This window comes from Drosophila mauritiana, chromosome X, assembly GCF_004382145.1.
Source record: "Drosophila mauritiana strain mau12 chromosome X, ASM438214v1, whole genome shotgun sequence".
Lineage (NCBI taxonomy): Eukaryota > Metazoa > Arthropoda > Insecta > Diptera > Drosophilidae > Drosophila > Drosophila mauritiana.
This window is the reverse complement of record NC_046672.1, coordinates 1342082-1363592: the sequence shown is the minus strand read 5'-3', so window position 1 is coordinate 1363592 and position 21511 is coordinate 1342082. Positions and strand designations below refer to the sequence as shown.

At 51.4% G+C, this 21511-nt stretch overlaps 7 protein-coding genes across 8 annotated transcripts; 3 read left to right on the top strand and 4 right to left on the bottom strand.

Moving 5' to 3' along the window:
* The first annotated feature begins 830 nt into the window (after window positions 1–830).
* LOC117146618 (thioredoxin, mitochondrial) lies at window positions 831–2428 on the top strand. Its single transcript, XM_033312947.1, has 2 exons — window positions 831–1176; window positions 1939–2428. The coding sequence occupies exons 1-2, from the start codon at window positions 994–996 to the stop codon at window positions 2233–2235; spliced, it is 480 nt and encodes a 159-aa protein (XP_033168838.1). The 5' UTR covers window positions 831–993; the 3' UTR covers window positions 2236–2428.
* Window positions 2429–2450: 22 nt separating this feature from the next.
* On the bottom strand, window positions 2451–5838 carry LOC117146615 (5'-AMP-activated protein kinase catalytic subunit alpha-2). The gene is made up of 3 exons (XM_033312944.1): window positions 5630–5838; window positions 5198–5523; window positions 2451–4700 (listed from the first exon to the last, which is right to left on the bottom strand). Exons 2-3 carry the CDS (start codon window positions 5474–5476, stop codon window positions 3231–3233), a joined length of 1749 nt encoding a protein of 582 aa, XP_033168835.1. The 5' UTR covers window positions 5477–5523; window positions 5630–5838; the 3' UTR covers window positions 2451–3230.
* Window positions 5839–6453: 615 nt separating this feature from the next.
* LOC117148406 (sex-lethal homolog) lies at window positions 6454–10799 on the bottom strand. Of its 2 annotated transcripts, XM_033315775.1 has the most exons (7): window positions 10692–10799; window positions 9993–10132; window positions 9597–9920; window positions 9351–9458; window positions 9105–9286; window positions 8327–8910; window positions 6454–8216 (listed from the first exon to the last, which is right to left on the bottom strand). In XM_033315775.1, the coding sequence occupies exons 2-7, from the start codon at window positions 10053–10055 to the stop codon at window positions 8023–8025; spliced, it is 1455 nt and encodes a 484-aa protein (XP_033171666.1). In that variant the 5' UTR covers window positions 10056–10132; window positions 10692–10799; the 3' UTR covers window positions 6454–8022. The 2 variants fall into 2 exon arrangements, with proteins under 2 accessions (XP_033171666.1, XP_033171665.1); XM_033315774.1 differs by lacking the exon at window positions 10692–10799 and adding an exon at window positions 10555–10685 and having other exon boundaries at window positions 8160–8910.
* A 332-nt stretch (window positions 10800–11131) lies between these two features.
* On the bottom strand, window positions 11132–12067 carry LOC117148409 (histidine-rich glycoprotein). The gene is made up of 2 exons (XM_033315777.1): window positions 11938–12067; window positions 11132–11699 (listed from the first exon to the last, which is right to left on the bottom strand). The coding sequence occupies exons 1-2, from the start codon at window positions 11950–11952 to the stop codon at window positions 11259–11261; spliced, it is 456 nt and encodes a 151-aa protein (XP_033171668.1). The 5' UTR covers window positions 11953–12067; the 3' UTR covers window positions 11132–11258.
* Window positions 12068–13218: 1151 nt separating this feature from the next.
* On the top strand, window positions 13219–14662 carry LOC117148408 (CBL-interacting protein kinase 25). The gene has a single exon (XM_033315776.1). The coding sequence runs from the start codon at window positions 13613–13615 to the stop codon at window positions 14486–14488; it is 876 nt and encodes a 291-aa protein (XP_033171667.1). The 5' UTR covers window positions 13219–13612; the 3' UTR covers window positions 14489–14662.
* An 8-nt stretch (window positions 14663–14670) lies between these two features.
* LOC117148404 (pre-rRNA-processing protein esf1) lies at window positions 14671–17132 on the bottom strand. The gene has a single exon (XM_033315772.1). It carries the CDS (start codon window positions 17049–17051, stop codon window positions 14736–14738), a length of 2316 nt encoding a protein of 771 aa, XP_033171663.1. The 5' UTR covers window positions 17052–17132; the 3' UTR covers window positions 14671–14735.
* Window positions 17133–17197: 65 nt separating this feature from the next.
* LOC117148405 (solute carrier family 12 member 8) lies at window positions 17198–21511 on the top strand. The gene is made up of 7 exons (XM_033315773.1): window positions 17198–17893; window positions 17948–18492; window positions 18659–18860; window positions 18918–19152; window positions 19217–19798; window positions 19872–20050; window positions 20115–21511. The coding sequence occupies exons 1-7, from the start codon at window positions 17658–17660 to the stop codon at window positions 20272–20274; spliced, it is 2139 nt and encodes a 712-aa protein (XP_033171664.1). The 5' UTR covers window positions 17198–17657; the 3' UTR covers window positions 20275–21511.

Below are 21511 nucleotides of genomic sequence, written 5' to 3'. Positions count from 1 at the left end.
GAATCTTGGACTGCGAATTTACTTCCGTCACATCCTGACCGCATGAAACGCAACAACCTCCGCAGTGTTTTTCCAGCCAATGCAGCACTTTTCCGCGCACATATGCTCTGAGATCAACTTTCAACCTGTGCGCTTGTTTTCGAGTGGGTCGCACTAACATAAACAGTAGCACTGATAGTAACAGTAACACTGGCAGTGGCAGGACGCTCGTGGCCGTTTCTCGACTTACCGCCCCCTGGCCCGGAACTAAACAAAAAGTAGAAAAAAAAGAGGAGCACTGCTCCGCACCGCACGCTCCGCGACCGATGTCAAATAACAATAAAATCGGCACAGCAAACAAGAACGCAACGCAACACGACGCAACGGTAACGGCAACAACAACACTCTGCTTCAGGCGGCAACGCTGCTGAAACGGGCGAAGCGAACGCGCGACGTCAAATGCCAGATTTTGTTGTTGCGAGCAGCGAAAATCCCGTGCCAGAGAGCGTAAAAAGAAAGGGGAGAGCAGGGCGCCAAATTCAAACGGTTGGGCTGCTTCGAGTACGGAGTGCCGTTGCTGCAAACGTTCTTCGCTGCAGAAGACGTTAGGCACAGGGATAAAAATTATTGGAGGCAAGGAATTGGTATAGACGCAATGCTCACATACAAAGTCATACAAAGTTGCAGAGTAAGATAAGATAAGCTTATGCTGGGTCCCTGGTGTGCAATTAATACTCTTGTTAGCGGAATATTTTAACACAATTCGAATCTTCCGAACTGTCATACAAGAACAGTTGATTTCCAAGTGGTTTCAGTGCCCGCGAGGTGGCAACGCCGAGCACTAGCTAGTGTTGTGCAGCGCTCGCCCAGAGTTTATAAACAAACATTAAACGCATACGCATCACGTACGGAACAACCAGTTGGACGGACACCCGAGACCCTGCCCGCAATCTAATCGCTGCGAGAGTGCCCGTGTTACGCATCCGCCCCCGCACTGAATCCCCGCAATCCGCAATGCTGAAGATCGCCGCCGAGGGAATCGCGCCACGTCTGGCGGCCTGTTGCTCCATTGGAGCGAAGAGCAGCGGCCAAAGAATGGCGCCCCAGGCGGCCAGGGTCACCCAGAAGTACCTGTCGCAGTCGCAGCACCTCCACAAAATGCTGGTCATCAAGGACCACTACGAGTTCGATCAGAAGGTGAGTCAGGATTATGCAACGGAACGGGCTGCGATGGCCAGGAACGGCAGGAGGGAACGACGACCTTGTGCGCTGGCCTACGTGCTTGGGTTTGGGTTACTTGGGAGGAGCATGGGGTGGGCAGGGGAAGGGGACGGATCCACCCTATGACGTATTTGGCCGTGGACCCGTCCGTAGATACAAACATATGTGTGCGCACACTCGCCTCGGTTCTGTTTTCGATTTTGTTTTGGGCCTGTGCTCGTGTATGCAAATGAGCCCCAAAACATTGGATACCGGTTTGAACCCCTTTCAGCCAGCCGCTTCGTCCACGAAGAAACGGGAGTCAGCTGCAGAAGACCCTCCAGCATATCGCTCCATGGCCGAGTTATCAATTGCAGTTGGATTAGGCGAGATAAGAGGAGCGTGAGTCACACACACACGCACATTTTGTAGCCTCCCCAGTGACCATCCCGCCATTATTTGAAGATCAAACACAGCAATCTCAGAGTAGCCGGAATTTAAAACTACAATTTTATGAATCACTTATTATATGAAAACTGCAGTATTCTGCTGCCAATCAATCTCTATAGTCACCCCGGCAGCCGCAGGCCCATCTCCCCTTTTCCGCTATGACGTTATGCCTATAAGTGGCTTAATCTGGCATACTCAACGTTATGGTGACGTTATGGGGATGACAATGAGGTGTTTTGTTAGTTCCGAGCAGAGCACTCCAATTGTAAAGTATGTTTAACCACCTATGTATAATGCCTTGTTCCGCAGGTGATCAACAGCGACAACCCGGTGATCGTGAACTTCCACGCCGAGTGGTGCGACCCCTGCAAGATACTCACGCCCAAGATGCTCGAGCTGCTGGAGAACTCGAACGAGATCGACCTGGCGGTCATCGATGTGGAGACGAACCTGGATCTCGTCGAGACCTTCGAGGTGAAGGCCGTGCCCGCTGTGCTGGCCTTCAGGAACGGCGTCGTGGTGGACAAGTTCATTGGCCTGGTGGACGCCAACAGCATCGAGACGCTAATCGACAAACTGAAGCGGAAGCAACAGCAGAAGCAGTAGTGAGCTGGAGCGGCGATGCGGTGCACAGGTGGATTAGATCGGGGATGCTATGATTTTACACACGAAACAGGAGACTGGAACTGCGATATATAGCCCAATGCCGAGGCAGGATTTGCAATCATCGATGTTGAGAGAATGTGCACAACATACCTTAATATGCAATAAAACTAACTTTAATTATGGCTACTTTTAATTCACACTTCGTCCACAATCGATTTAGAATATTAATGGATAGCTTTATTGTTTGGTTGGTTCAGATACAGATACATAAAAATTGGTCCACATCTGGTTATCTGACAGCTTCCCCAGACGAGGTTCCAATTACAATTCGTTAGGCATAATACAAATACATCCACGTGCACATGCGGTTTGGATAATAACTCAACTTGTTTATAAACATAAATCGAAATAGAAACAGAACAGAACATAAACGGATCGAAGCCCGCCGACCGGGCGGAACCTACAGACTTAGACTAACCGGAAGCGGAAATCGATACGGCAAAGCGGGTAACGGTAGCATAGCGGCAACGGCGGTTGGCGGAGTCCGAGTTCAATAACATTTTATGTGGATTACACAGCCGCACAAAGGAAAGCTGGAGTCGGAGTCCCAAGCTCTTGTTTCGTCGTCCAGTAGAAGGCCATTTTTTAAATCTATTCCCAACTCTTGCTACCGATTCTCAACTACCGATAATTGCACATTGGGTTTGCTTCTTTAACATTAGCGTGACGGCAACAGAAGCAAAAGAGTTAGTTTTATTTGGATGCTCGAAAATCGGACAAAAGGCGCATTCCGAATAGAAATCGTTTCCGATTTAATTTAGCAGGGTTTGGGACGAATGCAAGAACTTAGTCAAGTGATTAAGGCCAGACTCCGACTTTCCTTTGTGAGACTGTGTCTTCCGGGCAATGGTCAATCCTCAGGGCGGTCCGAGTGCGGATCGCCAGCCGAGAAGATCCCATCCGGTCCGCTGCGGCCGACGGCGGTCACCTCATCCTCAGCGAGCCAGTTGAATGATCAGGGCGGCGCACATTTCGAAAAACTCCATGGTGTGGTGCCCGGTCGGCTGCAGCGGCATCACCCCGGACACGCTAAGCGGCGGCGGAGTAAGGCTCTCCATGATGACGTCGTCGCCCTGCTCGACCTCGTCGTTGGTCAGCGACTTGAAGTCGAGCAGATAGCTCTTGGCGTCCACCTGGTACAGCTGCAGTGACATCTTCGAGAACTTGCCGGTCTTCACGTTCTGCCTGCGCACCCGAACGTGGTACGGATTAATGATCTTCCACTCGTAGCTGAGTGCCTTCATCGCTCGGTATACCTCGAGCATTATGTCGTTGGGCTTGCTCTGCGACCGGATGCCCAGATGCCACTTGGCGCGCTTGATGGGAGTGCCGCCACGCGCGGTTTTCTCCGGGAAGGCTCCGCCGCCAGATGTCTGCACGGACATGGCCAGTTGACGGTCCCGCATCGGCGCAATCCGCTCCGGATGCGGTCGAATGGGGATGGTGCTGCTAGGCGTGCCTCCAGCCACTGGCGGCACTGGTGTGGCGGTGCCCGAGCTGGCTGAGGTGCCTCCGCCCACGGTCACGGTGGCCAGAGGGGCTTGGTGGTCCATCGATGATTGGGGAACGGGCGGAGGCGGCGGCGGTGGTGGAGAGCCGGCCACAAAGAAGTTGTTGATCTCGTTTATTTGGTTGGCCGCGTCGTCGGCGAAGCGTTTGTTGTCGATGATCAGATGGTAAGCGATGGCCAGCTGATCGTGCGGATCGCCGCTGAGCAGCGAGTTGTGCACCTCGGTCTCCTTGACGCCGAACTTGGTGCAGACCTCTGCCACAGCGTAGGTGTCGATCACATTGGAGTCCTGCTCGATGGACGAGGGGAAGAGGTAGGCCGGGAGGTCCTTTTGGAACCACTCGTGCTTCTTGATCTCCTCGATGTTGGCCCGCTTGAGCGGGTCCACTTGCAGCATCTGGCACACCAGATTGACCACTTGTTTGTTGAGGTACTCGGGAATGGGGAAAATGCCCGACTTGATCTTGCGGAACAGCGTGGGCACGTGCTCATCGTCAAAGGGCAGCGTCCCGCACAGCAGGGCGTACAGGATGACGCCGCACGACCAGATGTCCACCTCTGGCCCGGCGTACAGCTTGCCGGAAATCACCTCGGGGGCAGCGTAGTTGGGCGAGCCGCACGAGGTGCGCAGGAACTCGCCGTCCAGCATCATGTTCGAGAGCCCGAAGTCGGCGATCTTCACGTGCATGTTGTGGTCGAGCAGCAGGTTCTCTGGCTTCAGGTCCCGATGCACGATCATGTGCCGGTGGCAATAATCCACGCCAGAAATAATCTGCTGAAAGAAGCGGCGCGCTTGGTGCTCCTGCAGCTTGCCGTGCTTCACAATATAGTCGAACAGCTCCCCGCCGCTCACGTACTCCATGATCATGAAGATGTCCGACGGCGTCGATATGACCTTCGGAGAGTTACGGAAAGGTTAGCAAGCACGTTTATATCAGCTGATGACTGCAGTCGTCCCTAGGTTCCCCTGGACCCTGCATGACCTAATTGGTAACTGATCCAATCTGAAAATCCAGGGGAAATGTGCTTCTAGTACCAAAGCTGACCCCCTACATATTACTTTTATAGACGTTCTTTCCAAACTTTTTGCTCATTTAAGTTGGGCTTGTATGTTTGTTGCGATTGTCTGGCCAGTGGCCCGGTCCAGTTTCTAGGTGTGCATTTGCCTTCCGCAACCAATTCGGTTGACTCGGCATGAACATGTACTTTATAGATAAACAAACCTCTAAAATATTCTAATGGAAAAGCTATTTTCCCCTTTGGGCATCTCCTGCCTTTTTGCTTATGAAACTGCGGCTTGATTGTTATTAGTAGCTGGCCAGCGTAATTCGAAAAGGAAACCAGTAACCCAGTTTCCTGGAAACATGTATAGGCTTGGAGCCATGAACTCACCTGGTACAGCTTGATGATGTGCGGATGGCGGAAGAGCTTTAGGTTTTGGATTTCACGCCGGATCTTGCCCACGACATCCAGGCTCTTGATCTTCTGCCGATTGAGTATCTTGACGGCCACCTTGACGCGTGTGATCTGGTGCTCGCCGATCTTCACCTTGCCGAAGGTGCCCGTGCCCAGGGTGGCGCCCAGTAGGTAGTGCCCGATCTTGACTAGCGGCTGGCCATTGGCGCTGCCGGCGGCCACCGCCTCAGCGGCCGCAGCCCTCATCTGGGGCATCTCGAGCAGGTAGCTCCTGGTTGGACTGGGGGTGCTCCACTGCTCCGCTGCGGAGAGGCGAGGGGAGGGGAGCGGTGGTAAGGTCGTTATCGGTTATTGCGTAGCGTACTCCGCTGAATCAACAGAATAGAATAGAACAGAGCATCCACTCACGTTACGTTCTTCCTGCCAGCCGTGCCACCTCGCCCGGATACGGATTCGGATGTCAAATTGGTTGTGGATGTGTCAAGGGCGGTTGAATTGATACTGATTTCCTGGATTTTTATTCGAGCGCGGCAACGAGACTCTCCTTTTCGCTTGGCTTTTCTTCGCGTTTTGCTTATTTAATTGACATTGGAAGGCGCTGCCACTTCCAACAACACTGCCTTCCAACAACACTCGTTCCAGCAGCTGATTCGCGCCCTCTCATTCTCTCACTCTCGCCTTCCAGTAGCTATCGATAAGTGGCGGCCAGTGATGCCAGGTGGTTCCGCAGTGGCGCGCAATTTAAAACCTTCTTGCTTCTGCTGAATCTATAAATAGCACTATTAATGGCTAAAGTAAACCACATTTGAAATAGCTGAGCTCGCAAAAGAACTAGGTGTGCCTTGTCGAAACTAACTGATGTCCAATTGAAAGGGAAAAGATGCCCGTTTTGTGATTTAAATACACATTTATTACACCAAGTTGATTTTTGGATCCACTCCACGCGCATAGGTCAGAAAGATACCTCTTTTGTGCAACGTTAAGTGTAGATCAACATTCAATATAGATTATCAAGAATACTGCCCTAAAATTCTCAAAGATGTATGGTAAAATTCAGTTTGTTCACAAATATGCGTGTATATGTCCAGCTTTGTATTTTTCTTTTTAGTTTTTGTAATAAAAGGCTGCCACAGCTTCTTGTTTTCACCTGTCGAATAGAACCGCTTAAGGACTAGTATGCAATCTTCGTGTAAATACGTTATTACGACGATTAGGATTCAGCTAAGCGAAAATTGAACATTTTAACTATTTATTTGCTTAGCCTAACATCAATTTACAACAATATCGTCAACTTAAGCTCTGATCCGCACTGTACTGTGCTGACTGTACCTCAAATCTGTAGCATCTCTCTCGCTCTCTTTCGCTGAGGCTGCATCGCACCATCTCGCTCGCAGACTCAAGAATTCAATTTGTGTTCGTTTATTATAAACTTTAGGATTTAAGGTTTAAATACATGTATTTCTTTCGCGCGTTAAGTTTATTCAGAAAAAAAAGTCACCTTAACTATGATATTGCTACGAGACTAGGATTTACGTTTAGAGATTATCAATACTAAAAAAAAAATTTCGGACCTCTGGGTCCCACGGGTATGCTGGTTGGAAAATTTCAAGTTTATTTCATATTCAGCCATCTTCTTGTCGGGTTTTTGTTGGAAGTTTACCCGAAGTTCGGGTGTTTATACATCATTCATATATATTATCTAATATATAGGTGTTTGTATAGTGTGGTGTTCTTGTTCTTGGTTTGTTGGTAGTACATCAATAATTTATTTATAATGTAGTAAAAAGCAAGTGACGCGAACGAACCCTCGCTGTCGACGTTCCTTATAAGTCTACAAATTAACCGTCTATTCAGAACAAGCATCTTCTGTCCGTTGTCAAAAGGTCCGTCTCTCTATATATCCGTGTCGTTACCGTCCGTCTCATAGTATCCGGCCGGAATAGTCGACACACCTTGGGGCTTTGTATCCGTGCAGTTACTCAATTCATTTACAATTCGCAATCCACCAAGTGCGAAGTTTGTTTCGTGAATTGGAGATGAGTGCAGGAAGTTATATTTGAGTTTTGGTTGCGTTCTCGTCTCGTCTTGAGTGGCTGATGGTTTGCGTTTGGGGCTTTGTTTGTTCCTCATACAAACTCATTGGAATTTTTTCTTATGTGGTTCGATCAAGGATTCGACTCCGACCGTTTTTATGTGTATGTGTGTGTGTGTGTTGTTGGGGATTGTGTGGGCTGGTTAACTTTGGAACATTATTTCCTACATCTTTATACACGTTATGCATCTTCAATTTGCTCTGCTTAATTCTGTGATAGTGTTCTTGTGGTACTGCTTATGTCTGCCGTGCACCTTTGCTTTGCCTCTTGCTGCCAATGCTTGGATTTGCTATTCCTGGCCAGTATGGTTTCGGGTTATATCGTATGGTCTCAACCAATCCTGGCTCTCTGATATGGATATACATATATGGATAGCAAGATACATACATTCACATAGAGAGCGAGAGAGTTGGCTACTATTGGATATCGCTTCTGGGTAATATCTCCTCATCCCTCCTCCGATTGCACTCGATCTAATTCTACTCGCTACCACCATGTGGCCAACGCCGTAAACTTTCCGCCGCCTCCGTCTGCACTCACTTTAAGCTTGTGGACTGGCTCTTTCCATAGCAACAGGAACAGAGACCGGAACCGTGGCATACACCGGAACATACACGGCCAAAACAGCTGGGTAGGCCGAAAGTGACGCAGCTGGAGAGGAGAAGGAAACGACTGATGGATGGGCGGCGGCTGGGATGTAGAGCGGCACTAGGTAGTCGGAGTGGGAGCGGGATCTGCCACCGAATGCGCAATATATCTGATGGTTATTCTGGAGGCTTGCGGGCGGCGGCCTAAACGGAATCTGCTGTTCTTGTTGGGGCTGTGGCAAATGCCATTGCCTACGGGATGCGGCTGGCTGGGGAATCGGCTGCAAATCGGCAATGGCAGCATGAACACTTCACCTGTGAGATGCAGCTAATATCGTGTAAAGAAATTAATGGCGTTTAAATAAATTTCTGTGCATGATTATATGGATGCGGTTTTTGAGATCGTGTTGTTCTATTTGATCTACCTCTGTGCGCCATGTGGTGGAAGTTACCACCACCGCCTCCACCGCCGCCGCCACCACCACCACCGCCGCCTCCGTGAATGGGCATGCCCATGCCCATGCCCATTCCCATGTTCACGCCCATGCCCATGTTCATGCCCATCGGGTGCATTTGCTGCATGTGGTGCGGATGCGGGCCGCCCATGTTGTGGTGGTTGTTGTTGTTGTTATGATGGTGGTTGTTGGGGTGATTGTTGTTGTGGTTGTTGGGATGGTGGTGCTGCATGTGGTGCAGCTGCGGATGGTGCTGCGGATGCTGGTGTGGATGCTGTGGCTGATGATGATGCGGCGGCATATGCGGATTGTGGTGGTTGTTGTGATGGTGATTATTGTGGTGATGAGGTGGGTGCATCGGTCCACCTGGACCCATGTGCGGCGGACCACCGCCTCCGCCACCATTGCCACCTCCGATCTGGGCCATAAACTGGGCCGCCTTGGCCTTGCCATGTTCTTCGGCGAGTCGCACCCAGATTGGCTGGGATCCGCCCTCCGGCACCGTGTTGTTAAGCGCCTTGATCGCCTCTTGAGCTTCCTCGCGCTTATTGTAACTGCAAGCAAGAAAGCGGGTTTCAAATGGGAAATCAAAGTAAGTGTAGTTCAGCCATCAGTCGAACTCATAATGAATTTGGACGTGGATTTCTGTGAGCATACAATTAAGTGGGGCACACTGGACGGGAATTGAGCACCGTGACCTAATTTCGAATCGTGGATGCTGCTCACGCAGATCGCACTCCGTACTCACCGCACAAAAGCAACGCCGCGCGGTCGTCCAGTGAGTTTGTCCCGCAGGATGTTTCGCTGAACAATCAGGCCATAGGGCGAGAAGATGCGGTCGAGCATGTCGTCGTTGATGTTTCGCGACAGGTTGATGACGTACAAATTCGTATCCTTAATGGACTGCCCACCCGGTCGAGCATACGACACCTGAGGGAGACGAAAAAGAAGAGTCACAACGGGGTCATGGGAATTCCGGGGGCTTATAACGCACCTTTAATCGCTTGTTGCGCACATAAAAGCCATTAAGCTTCTGGATGGCGTCCTCCGAGTCCGACTCCGTTTTATAGTCCACGAAGCCGTAGCCGAAGCTATATCCGGTCTGTTCCGTTGGCGGGCATACAAAGCAGAGGAGAGTGTAAGCTGCATTCGTGTGTATGCAACGTGCGACAGGGATGGCACCTGTTACGTGCAGTTCACCAGGTATTCTGGGCACTCAGGCGCCCACAACCGAACTTACCTTGAAGTCGCGCATTATCTTGCAGGTGTTGATGGGCCCGCAGCCGCTGAAGAGGTTGTACAGCTCGCGGTCGGTCATGTCCTGCGGCAAGTAATTGATGATCAGATTGGTGGCGCTGGTGCGGTCCACTTGCTGCATTTGTTGCTGCTGGCCTGCGGAGTTATCGTTGCCCTCGTTGTCCTGGCCGTGGTGTTGATCCTCGTCGCCAGAGTGCTCCTGGCCGTCACCACCGTTGTCGCCATCTCCATTCTCCTGCTGCATGTTGCCGTTGCTGTCGTCGTCATCGTCGGTGCCGTCATCACGGCCCACATTATCGCCGGATCCCTGCAGCAAATAGTCGGGAATAGACGCGTGAAAACAGATTCGTCGGCTCACTAACCGAATCCAAAAACTCACCTCTACGTCGGAGGACTGCTCGTCGTCGTGCTCCTGGTCCTGCATCTTATCCGCGTTGGACATGACCTTCTGTGTCAAGCTTTGATAGCTCCTGTTTGTCTGGGTTTCTTGCTTGTTTGCGTCGCAGTTGGTACAACGAGCTGCAACGATACAAGAGAGTGCAAATCAATTAGCTCGCCAAGAAGCTCTGAAGGAATTCCGTTTGGGAGTCGCAGTAGGGACGAGCGGTGCTCCTTGTTGCGCGGCTGCAGGATGCAGATTGAGCGCAGCTCAGGACTCGCGACTCCGGAACTGCACTCTCGGCAAAATCAGAATCCGAATATGTGTGTGTACATCTCGGCAGCCGAGTCAAGGGGGAGGAGACGGAGGGAAGGCGCCAAATTTGCTGGAATGCGGTTGCACTCGGTAGCCTGCCACTGCCCGTCCCTGGTCTATTCAGGGATCCGTACCAGGGAGTCCCAATAGCAACTCCGGCGCTGCCCGCAATACTTGGAAAAAGCTGCTGGAAAAGTAACTACCAACACTCGCGCACTCGCCCATACACGCACGCACACATACTCACGGCTTTGATGCGTCCGTGTTCGTTGGCTTGGGGCCCTGCAGCCGAAAAAAGCAACACGAAAAAGCGTGGACAACACGGAGTCCACGGGAAACAGCCAGCGGCGGCCACGAAATACTCTGCAGGTGCAAAATACTCACTTTTTAGCAAACTTCTTCACTAACTGCACCGGAAAACAGCGAGTTCTGTGCACTTCTTGCGTTTCCAAACGATATACAATCGAAGTCAATTCTTCTTCGATAGCGGGGCAATTTGTATCGGAACCTATCGGGGGCCAGCAGTTCTTTGATAGTTCGATAACTCATATTGTCCGCCTCTGGAAGGCATCAAGTGTTTGAAACTATTTTCTATGTAATTGTCATTGTTAAAATTATTAGTGAATTTATTCAGCACTTATAGCTGTTATACCAAAAACAATTTTTCACCAGGGCTGAACTTAAAAATATACCAGAACACAGAAATACCACAAGCGGTCGTACTGAATTCATCGCACGTTCAACTATCGGTAGATCGTTATCGAAATTCACCTGAGCAGTTAAATACACTGTGAAAAAAGTTAAAGCAATAAAATATCTCTTGATTTGGGTGGTACTCTAAACTCTAGGTTAACGATTTATTAACACAAGAAAATTAACGTAGCAAATCCTTAAACGCTAACGAAATCCCCACAGCTCGTTTTGGCCTTTTCGATTCGGGTAGTCCAAGTCCTACTCGTGGTGGGAGTAGTGCTCGTAGTGCTCCGAGTGGTGTACCGGCTCCTCGTAGTGGCCGTGCTCGTGGTGCGACTCGCTGTGGTTTTCGAGCACCAGTCCGTGGTTGTGGTTGTGCTCACTCTTTGGGTGCAGGATCTTCAGCTTCTGCTTGGTGCCGCCGATCTCGATGGGTTTCTTAACCAGGTGCTGGTCCTCCTTCTTGATGTAGACGGGCACGGCATGGTAGTGGTGGAACTTGACGCTCTGGTGCGAGGTGGCGTGCTTGTGGTCCACTTCGTGGTGCAGCTCCGTCTCCTCGTGCTCCGGCTCGTACTTCACATGGTGCTCCGGCTCGTGATGCTCATGATGGTCGTGGTGCTCGTACTCCTCGTGCCCTTGGTGGTAGTCGTGGATCTTCAGAGCTCCACTCAAGGCCAGAAGGGCCAGGCAGGGAATCTGCAGGAATAGGTAATGTAGTCAATGCGGTATTCCATTTTAAACTAAAAATCGAATGCTAAATATATTTCCAAGTTGTTATTGAGTGGTTGAGGTTAAAAAACAGAACTTCCATTCCATTTTCCATTCCGAAATATTCAAAAATATTTGATTCTTGTTTTTCATAAACTATCTTATTGGCTTGAAAACGTTCATTCCATTGAAAGAATCTATGCTTGTAAAGTGTTTTGGTGCTTACAGCCAACTTGAGCATTGTTTTCTGGTTGCTTTTGAATCACACACTGGGGCACAATCAAAAAAATATTCGAAACTGTAGACCGTTACGCGAAGTGCTCCTCTTGGCAGTGGCGAACTGAATGTGGCTCTGCGTTCGGGACCAGATTCGATTTATACCCGGTTTGGGCCAATCCCACCAACGCTGGCCAACCTGTAGCTGGAGTTGTGGCAAGCGAAATGTGAAATGTGCAACAGCAGCAACAATGGCAACACACGGCAACGAACTTCAGTCTGTTGTTGTAATTTATGACCGCTGCCTGCCACAATTGTTTGGAAAATTTGGAAAATAGGTGCGTGCGATAGTGGTTCAATTAAAGCGGATTACGTATACGGCATGTGGCCTTTGGTGCGGCGGCGGCCAGTTTCCTGCGCAGGAGAAACCGAAACCCGTTGTCAATCAACGGGTTAACAACCACCCAGCTGGAAAACCAGTTGACGTTGAAAAATTCGATGCAAGTGCAAGGCAATTAGACGGTCAAAGATAGCCAAAAAAGAAAAAATCACAAAACGGGAAGAGAGGCCCAATGTAATCAATTTTGCCCACGTGATAGATCCTCCTGAATTCCAAGGACAAGCACTAATGATCGCGCATTAAAAACCAGCTATAGGCTAATTGGATCGATCATCGGTGCAATTCTATTAGTTTATCACCATTGGCAATCGTTTTCCCAATCCCAACGATAACCACTGATAGACAACTTCCCGATTGCTCGCGACAGTGCACTCATGGGCCAATCCCTGATGATTAATGATTAATGATGAATGGATGAAGAGAAGGGCTTTTCGCAATCCCCATTGCAAGCTGCAAGTGTCGGGTGAAAGGTGCGTCCACTCCGATCGATAAACGAACGAAGTGAGCAATTAAAATGCAGCACATTACCATTAGATAATGACTTCGGCGGCGGGTTAACGACTCCACTTGGGAAGCTCGCGAGCTGCATAGCCCAAACCCATTTCGTTCCGAATGCCAAAATACCACTTGGAGCGATTTAGTGGGTTAGTGTGCTCTGGGCGGGCACGAAATGGCGGCTGTGTGCACATATAATCGATTTGAAAAGTAAAAGTAAACTGCTTTCCCAGTCGCACGATTTGCATAACAGCCAAAACGCCACCACGCCGCCAGTCTACAGTCTGCGGAGTCCATGTCCAACATGCACCCGACATGTCGAGCAGTTTTAATTATCAATCTGGCGATAAATCTCCTTATATAACTCCTTAAATTGACAGGAAGCGCAGCTTAAAAAGTCTGCGAAGTGAAAATCAAAGGAATAGCACCAACTGGTTCGGGAATCCAGTAAAAGGCTTGTTTCCTAGTCCCCCATCATTCTCCTATGCTTAGATCCTATTGCCAAGAACCGAGCACCCCGCTTAATATATCATTTTTAATTTAGGATAATATGTTAATAAGTTTCACGGGGATGGACTTTTCGAATGGGGTTAGTTCACAATGGGTTAGTTTGGGTTATTAGCCATTTTCATATGGGGGTTCCGAAGTTCCGAGTTTTCGGCTTTTTCCGATGGAACTGTGCATCTCTTGTTTCAAAGCAATCGATAGATGGCGCGCTTGCGCTTGTGCTGGCTAACTGTACATAAAGGCGGGATCGCGGATTACGCTTTCGGAACTCTGCGCACTCGAGATGGAACTGGGTGACTCGAAGCTGCGTGCGGTAAGGGTGCTGGGCCAGGGCACCTTTGGCCGGGTCTTCCTCTGCCACCAGATCGAGGTGCGTGGGCAGCCGGAGAGAAAGGTGTGCGTGAAGCGGATCATCGTCCGGAATCCGAAGACAGAGCTGGGACTGATCAAGGAGGAGGTGTACATAATCTCGCAGCTGCGCCACCCGCACATCGTCGAGTTCCTGCGCTCTTTTAGCCACGCGGGCACTGTGAACATCGTGATGGAGTACGTGCCTAACGGCACCTTGAGGGATGTCATCCAGCAGCTGCCGTCGGGCACCGGGGGAGTCAATCAGGACCGGCTGATGCGCTACTTTCGCGACATGGTAGTGGGACTCGAGTACCTGCACATCCGCTGCGTCATCCACCGAGACATCAAGCCCGAGAACATGCTCCTCGACGCCAACGACCGCGTCAAGATCGCCGACTTCGGGATCGCGAACGTCCATGCGCCCAGCACTCAACTGCAGGCGGGGATGGGCACGCCCATGTACATGGCCCCTGAGGCGATGTCCAGCCAGGGCAGGGTGGACTTCAAGTCGGACGTGTGGTCGCTGGGGCTAGTCCTCTACGAGCTGTGCCTCGGACGTAGCCCATTCGCCGCGTTTCTCGACAAGAACGCCACCCCTGCCCTACTGCACACCGTAGTCCAGACGCTGGTTCGCCCGCGGCTCGACTGCCAGCTCATCCGGCGTCTCTACGATCCCGTGTGGGCGCAAGTTTGCGAGCTGATGGTCGTCTACGAGCAGGAGCGCCGCATCTGCCTGCCGGACATCTTCCACCTCGACGCTGGCATGACTGTGACCCTTTACAAGCAATACTTCGGCTACACCTACTAACGAAAGCCAATGGTCCGCTCACTTGCACGGGGAGACCTCAACAAATATTTCATTGTACTTTAGAACTAGGCTAGCTTAAGCAATAAATTAAGATGTGGACTGTGCTTTGTGTGCGCTTGTGCTTTTGCCAGGGGATCTGCCAGCTATAAACAGTATATAATGAATATTCCAAAACAGTCTCGCTCAATGTCATTAACGTAGTCTTTAATTTACACTAGTTCAACTATTGTACAGTAACAGTAATCCTCTAAAGCTTCTGGCCCTGCTGCTGCATCTGGATCTTACGCTTCAGACTCTTGACCAGGGCGTTCTGCTCCAGCTGCTGCTTACTCCGCTTGGGGGCTACCTGTTCATCCCCATCCGCATCGCCGTTGGCAGCGCCGCCCTCCGCCTGCTCCTTTCTGCGCTTTAACTTCTCGCCAATGATCTGCTGCATGCCCTTGGTGGGCTTGTAATGGGAGTGGGTGGGATCGATGTTGTACTCGTGCGACTTGTAGACGGCCTTGAAGCGGTTATCATTCAGGTTCACCTGGAAGTCGTCGTCCAGCTTCTCCGCATTCTGCGGCTGATTTTTCGATTTCTTCAACTTCTGACGACGCTTTCGCTTTGAACCGTTCGCTTCTTGCTCCTCCTTCTTGAGGATTTTTGTCAGGCTGAAGTGCTGTTTCTCGTCGCGCCCGTCGCCATCGTCCAGCAGTAGCTCAAGCTCCTTCTCTTGCTGCTTCGCTTCGACGTCCTCCTCTCCATCATCCTTTCCCTTCTTTTTCTTTTTCTTCTTGTCCTGCTTCGTCTTGGGGGGAGCGTAATCTCCATTGGCGAACTCCTCGGCGAAGTAGGCGTCATTCAAATCGATGCCATCGGGCACCATGGACTCATCGCTGTCCTCACCGGCATCGCCTCCCCTGGCTTCGATCTGCCGCTGGCGGCGCTGTTCCTTGCGCTGCCTGTTCTTCTCGCTGCGTTTTTGGATCACCTTCTCGATGGGCGTGAGCTCGGCCTGGGCTTGCTGCTCCGACCGTGCCTCTTCGTGCTGGGGCTCCACGTTCCAGGTCATTTCCATTTCGTACTTTTGCTCCTTCTCCTGCTTTTCCTGCTCCAGGATGTCGGCCAGCAAGTTTTTGTAGGTGGCAATGCGTTCCTGCTTAGAAGTCTTTTTGGGCTTGCTCTTCTGTGGGTCCTCTGAAAGCGCCTTTTGAGCTGCCTCCTCCGCCGGGGATTCCTCCGCCTCAGAATCCTCTTCCTCACTACTGTACGCTACTATCTGGCGCAGCTCCTTGTCCGTGAGCTTGTCAACCTGCCCGCTGGAGAGCTTGTCGCCCAGCTCACGACGGTCCAGCGCCGTCTCGTCCCAGGTTAGATCCACCTTGGCCTGCTGCAACGCCGTGGTGGTGAACTGGCGCGGCTTATAGCTGCTGGCATCCGGCAGCTCGAAGCATTCGTCCGACGGCGTGTCCTCCTCGAACGAGGTGTCGTCCGGGATGAAGCGCAAGTCCACGCGCGTGGCGGAGCTCTCGTACTCGATACCATCGCACTCCTTATATATCTTGTCGGCCGTGTCTACGCTGTCGCACTCGACAACAGCGTAGTAGTAGCGCAGTCTGTTTAGCTGGTATTGACGCAGCTTCTCCATGTGGTAGTCCTCTCCCTCTTCGGCATCGCTGTCCTGCTGTCGTACGAGCTCCTCATCGGAGTCGTCTTCTGGCTCCACGCGCTCCACCAGTTCCTTTGGGCCGTGCACTTCCTCCTCGGCCATGCGTGCCTTCCCGAACTCCGAGGGGTATATCTTGACGCTAAGAATGCTACCGCCGGGCGGCAGGAAGGAGCTGAGCATGACCATTAGATCCTCGGCCCGGATGCGGTCCCAGTCCATGTTGCAAACAGCCAGGCGGCGTGTGCTCTCCTCGGTGTGCTCGGCATCGTTGTCCAGCTCGCCCCACACGTGGTCTATCTGCAGTTCTGGACCCTCGTCTTCATCATCGCTGTCCTCGTCGGAGGAGGAATCGGTATACAGGCGGCCTTCTCCGCGGGCGTAGTCTATCTCTGGGTTGGTCAGTCGCTGACGAAGACTCTGTGACACCTCGGAACTATCGCTTTCCAGCGCATCGTTGCCCTCCTCCTTTTCCAAGTTGGCTATGGCTCGCTCCTCGGCGCGCCGCTCCTGTTGCTCCGCCTCCGCCTCGAAGTCAAGATCAGATTCCTTTTTGGCAGGCTCCTCGTCGCTGCTGCTCTCGTTCTCGTCCAGTTCGTAGAACTTTCTGAGGTCCTCGGCGTTGCTCTTGTTGACCGGGCGGCCGTACTTGTCCACGGTGTACTTCACCTTGAACTTGTCGTCCGTGAACATGCCCTGGAAACGCTTGTCGATTATGACCTTTCTTTGCACCTTCGGAACGCCGCGAAATCGGGGATCGGTCAGCAGGTGCTGAAACCGAGAGTCCTGCCAGATTCCGTTCTCCGAATCGTTGGCTCGAGCTGGTTTCCCCATGTTGGCCTGCGACGAGCTGGGTGCCTCCTTCTTCGTCGCCCGCTTGTCCAGCTTCCCGGACTTGTCGTTCTTCTTGCCCATTTCTTTAGGAGCTCAGTAAAAGACAAACAAAACGTAAGCACGTGCGGCGCGTCACGCCGGTTTGGTTATCGATATCGGATGGTAGCGATAGAAATTAGAAACAGATAGGCCGTCGCCTATCGTCTAACGCATATCGCCCACCGAAAAGTCATCGATGACGACTTCTTGTAGTTTACCCATAAGCAAGTGTTTTTATTTAGCTTTTTAAGCGTTTACTGAGTGTGGTTACAGTTACTCAAGTGCGACCAAGACGATGCCCGCCGTTTCCCGCTCTGGTCGCCAGTGAGTCGAATCCAGCGCCTGCAGCACCGCCAGCGGATCTGAGATCTTCAGAGGATTCTCCACTGGCTGCCTGCGTGGATGTGCTCGTGCTTGGACGTTTGGATGTTTGGGTGCAGCAGTGGGAGCGCAACGCCAAGAAATAGCAATCAGTTAATTGCCGCGATTACGCTCGAGTAGTCGTCAGATAACCCGCGAGAACAGCACAACGCAAAAACTGCTCAACTCCACGGGAGCAGCAGCAACAACAAGACCAGCAAACAACTGCCAAAAGCGGTACGAGGAAAGCGGAGTGGAGCGAAGTGTGTGGTGCGAAGCGGAGCGGAGATGACTAATAGCTCTGAGGGCAATGGCAACGGCGGCCGACGCACTGTCGACTGGCAGAGATTTGGACTTGGCGGCGACGAGGACGGGGATGTGGCGGTGACCAGCTTTCGCCAGCGGACCAACAATAACACCGGCGGATTCGTGGATCTGGGTAACGAGTACACGTACGCGGCTGGTGGCCACCATGCGTCCGGGGCCAACGAGATCTTTGCGGGCGAGCAGGGTGACAAGCCATGGTAAGTGAATCAGGTAACCCTTCTGGCCAGGATCCTAAACCTCTTACTCAACAGGTGGCGCTCGAACTTCTTTATCTCTCAGCCCGTGCTATTCGGCACCTGGGACGGAGTGTTCACCTCCTGCCTGATCAACGTGTTTGGAGTGATCGTGTTCCTGCGATCCGGATGGATCGTCGCACAGGCAGGCATTCTGAACGCGGTGCTGATCATCTTCTGCACGGTGGTCATAGCTCTCGTCAGCGTCCTCTCGGCAATCGGTATCTGCGAGCGGTGCCGCGTGGAAAGCGGCGGCGTGTACTTTCTTATAGCCCACACGCTGGGCTCCCGCTTCGGAGGCGCCTTGGGATTGCTCTACTGCTTTGGCCAGGCGGTGGGATGCGCCCTCAACGTAATGGGATTTGGCGAGTCAATGGCTGGACTAGTGGGACTCGAGGGCAGCAAGTGGGCCATCCGCGGGTTCGCTACGGCAGCGGTGCTCCTGCTGGGCTGCATTAACGTGGCCGGCGTCAAGTGGGTCATCAAGCTTCAGTTTATACTCCTCATGATACTGCTGATCTCAGCGCTGGACTTCATGGTGGGCAGCTTCACTAGTGAGGCCAGTGAGTACATTATTCATATGCGATTGTTAGCTGGGCCCAATGACTAATCGCTTCCTAAGTAGATTATGGCATTTTTAAATAATCTGTTAAATTTCGTTGGAATATGATTCGAAAGAAGTTGCAAAGATTTCATGCGAACAAGCTATTAATCTGGTTTCCTTTGCAGGTGGCGGCTTTAATGGCTGGGCGAGCGGAAACTTCGTGGAGAACCTATGGCCGAAGTACGACGACGGCTACTCCTGGTTCCGCGTGTTCGGCGTCTTCTTTCCCACCGTTACCGGAGTGCTCTCGGGCATCAACATGAGCGGCGACTTGCGCGCGCCATCCACGGACATTCCCAATGGCACCCTGGCCGCCTTTGGCACTTCGTAAGGATTTTCCGTCGCTGGGAAATCAGTAGTTCTTCACATCCCATTTCTTTGCAGCACGTTCCTGTACTTGGTGTTCGTCCTGTTTTTGGGGGCTACCTGCCAACGAAGCTTCCTGTATACTGACTACATGATCTCCGTCAAGGTGTCTGCCGTGCATTTCCTGCTGTTGGCCGGCATTTATGTGTCCAGCATGTCCTCCTGCCTTGGCGCCATGTACGGCACCCCGCGTGTCCTCCAGAGCATCGCCAAAGAGAGCGTCATTCCGGGCATCGATATCCTGGGAAAGGGTGTAAGTACCAGTGAACATTTGTTTTTGATCCCACAGATAAAGAAAATAACGAACTCTTTTCTAGCGTGGTCCCAACAAAGTGCCTTTATACGCAATGGCCATCGTGGCCCTAGTCACTGTCACCTTCATTATCGTGGGGGATATCAACTTCCTGGCGCCGATCGTGACCATGCCCTTCCTGCTCACGTATGCCTGTATCGACTACGCCTACTTTGCGCTGGCCCAGACCTTCGACATTCAGGAGCAGCGCGAGGAGCGTTTCCGCATTCAGGCGTCGAGTCCCAGCTACGAGACGCGCCGTTACGGCAGTGTTTCGGACACTGGCAACGACCTGGACCTGCTGTTCCCCGATCGGGTGCGCCACAAGAACCTGCAGAGTCCGCAGAACTCACCGCTGCACCAAACAGTGCCCCTGGAGTTTGACAACGAGGGTCCCAGCACCTCCAACCAGGCGCCGTCTTCGGAACGGAGAACGGGGCACGAGGCGGACACCACTCTGGCCGTGGAGCAGTCGGTCGCGCAGGCCGGCGTCGAGCAGGAGCAGGGCGACGAGGCCGAACCGATAGCCCCAATCCGTCCGCCCATCCACTCCAAAACGAAAAACTGGTACTCCGGCTACTGTAATCGCTGGGCCTCGCTTCTGGGGGTACGTCTGCATAAAGGAGACGACGCTTCTCCGGAAAGCTTACTCATTTTTGACTCCCACACTCCCCTTGCAGGCCTTCACTAAACTGCTGGTCATGCTGCTAGTCAACTGGTACTACGCTCTCACCTGCTTCCTGGTGGTGTTCGTCGTATGGTTCTACGTGGGCACAGCCAATCCGGCCGTGAAGCCGGGTCTCACTGCGGAGTTTAACTTCTTCGCTTGGCTGAAGAGCGTCATATTCCGGTGCTTCGGGTGAGTTCGCTTGACGCTTCTGAAGTATCCAACTAACTGCCATCTCGCTCCATTTGATGTATAGCAAACGGATGAACGAGTACGAGCAGATAGTCGTGACACCCTCGTGCCCAGGGGTTGATCTCTCACCCACGCAGCTCAACGAGCAAAACGAGGACTTCCGTCCGCGGCCCAACTACCACCACTCGTCCGTTATCGAGGGTCGCCTCATAGATGACATCTAGACTGCGTCCAGGGTCTAGAGCCCAGGTTCACCTGGATGCGGGCCGGGCAACGGGCCAGGCGGCGTGGCTGTGGAAAGCAATAGTCGAGTGCATTTCTCTACCGCTAAGCAGTACTACGTTTAACTAAAGTGAAGTGGAGCCGGCGAGGCAGCCGAACTAAACTTAACCCTATGTGTGTTTGTAAATCTGTACGAATGTATTTGATGTATAGTTAGGATAGCGACAGCTGAGGTCACGTTGGTAGTATTCCAAACTCGGTTTTAGTTTTTGCTTTCACAAAATTTGGAGTCTGTGAAGCATTTTAACTGGGACTTTCCCACGATGTAGCGCTTAGATAAAAAAATGTTGATAGTGTATTGATTTTTAGCTTTTTACTAGTTGATAAAACGTTCGGAGGTCAGTCAAATCAGATCACATTTCAGTTGCGGAGGCTCCTTCCTGACCACAGCTGTCCAGTCCGGCGTTTACCACCGTGTCCATCCACGCCCTGCCCACACGCACACACCCATCCATCAGAGAACACTCACACAGTAACTCAGAGCACTTTCTAATTATTAATTCTAATTTCTTAAGCTTCGCATTCTTTCGATGTGTTCCTTGCTCTCGTAGTTCTTCAACGATTACTCCTTAATCGAGAGCGAATAAGTTGTTGCTAAATGGATATGTTTCCAGTGTTCCGCACACTAAACAGAACGCATTTCGAGGAGACATATGTGATACTGAGATAATAAGTGAACCAAAAACCAGAAATCAAACTTGATGATTTGGCGCCTTGCATTTAAGACGACAACACACACAGCACACAGAGCACAATGAAATTGTTACAGAACACAAGAACGAGCCACATAACACAAACAACACCTAAGCTAAGCTGTAATCCTGTATTACCATGTCGGTGGACAATAACAGTCCTAATTGATAATATATATAAACCTGTACCCGCGTACACACTCGGCATACGATATCAGCAATAACCGCACTCTATATACACCCAATATATGTATATATATCACTCGCATATATCCGATATATACACCTCACGTTGATTGACTAATGTAACCGATCCAGGAGTGTTAGGAAGATGACTAACGTATATTTCAAAAATATACCCAATCGTGTCCCTTTTGTACGTGTTTAGCCTAATTTAACCTAGTTGTATGAAGTCCGTTCATCCCACGGCAAAACCCGCATGTAATAATAACAATAATAACACAATAACTGGGACGTGAAATAAAAA

Coding starts and splice junctions, on each gene's coding strand:
- LOC117148405 (XM_033315773.1), top strand. CDS start 17,658: ATGACTAATAGCTCTGAGGGCAATGGCAACGGCGGCCGACGCACTGTC. Junction 18,861..18,917: donor CTGGCCGCCTTTGGCACTTC/GTAAGGATTTTC, acceptor ATTTCTTTGCAG/CACGTTCCTGTACTTGGTGT. Junction 19,153..19,216: donor TCGATATCCTGGGAAAGGGT/GTAAGTACCAGT, acceptor ACTCTTTTCTAG/CGTGGTCCCAACAAAGTGCC.
- LOC117148408 (XM_033315776.1), top strand. CDS start 13,613: ATGGAACTGGGTGACTCGAAGCTGCGTGCGGTAAGGGTGCTGGGCCAG.
- LOC117148406 (XM_033315775.1), bottom strand. CDS start 10,055: ATGTCCAACGCGGATAAGATGCAGGACCAGGAGCACGACGACGAGCAG. Junction 9,459..9,596: donor AGATAATGCGCGACTTCAAG/GTAAGTTCGGTT, acceptor CCAACGGAACAG/ACCGGATATAGCTTCGGCTA. Junction 8,911..9,104: donor CGCGGCGTTGCTTTTGTGCG/GTGAGTACGGAG, acceptor TCTTGCTTGCAG/TTACAATAAGCGCGAGGAAG.
- LOC117148404 (XM_033315772.1), bottom strand. CDS start 17,051: ATGGGCAAGAAGAACGACAAGTCCGGGAAGCTGGACAAGCGGGCGACG.
- LOC117146615 (XM_033312944.1), bottom strand. CDS start 5,476: ATGCCCCAGATGAGGGCTGCGGCCGCTGAGGCGGTGGCCGCCGGCAGC. Junction 4,701..5,197: donor ACATCATCAAGCTGTACCAG/GTGAGTTCATGG, acceptor AACTCTCCGAAG/GTCATATCGACGCCGTCGGA.
- LOC117146618 (XM_033312947.1), top strand. CDS start 994: ATGCTGAAGATCGCCGCCGAGGGAATCGCGCCACGTCTGGCGGCCTGT. Junction 1,177..1,938: donor ACTACGAGTTCGATCAGAAG/GTGAGTCAGGAT, acceptor CTTGTTCCGCAG/GTGATCAACAGCGACAACCC.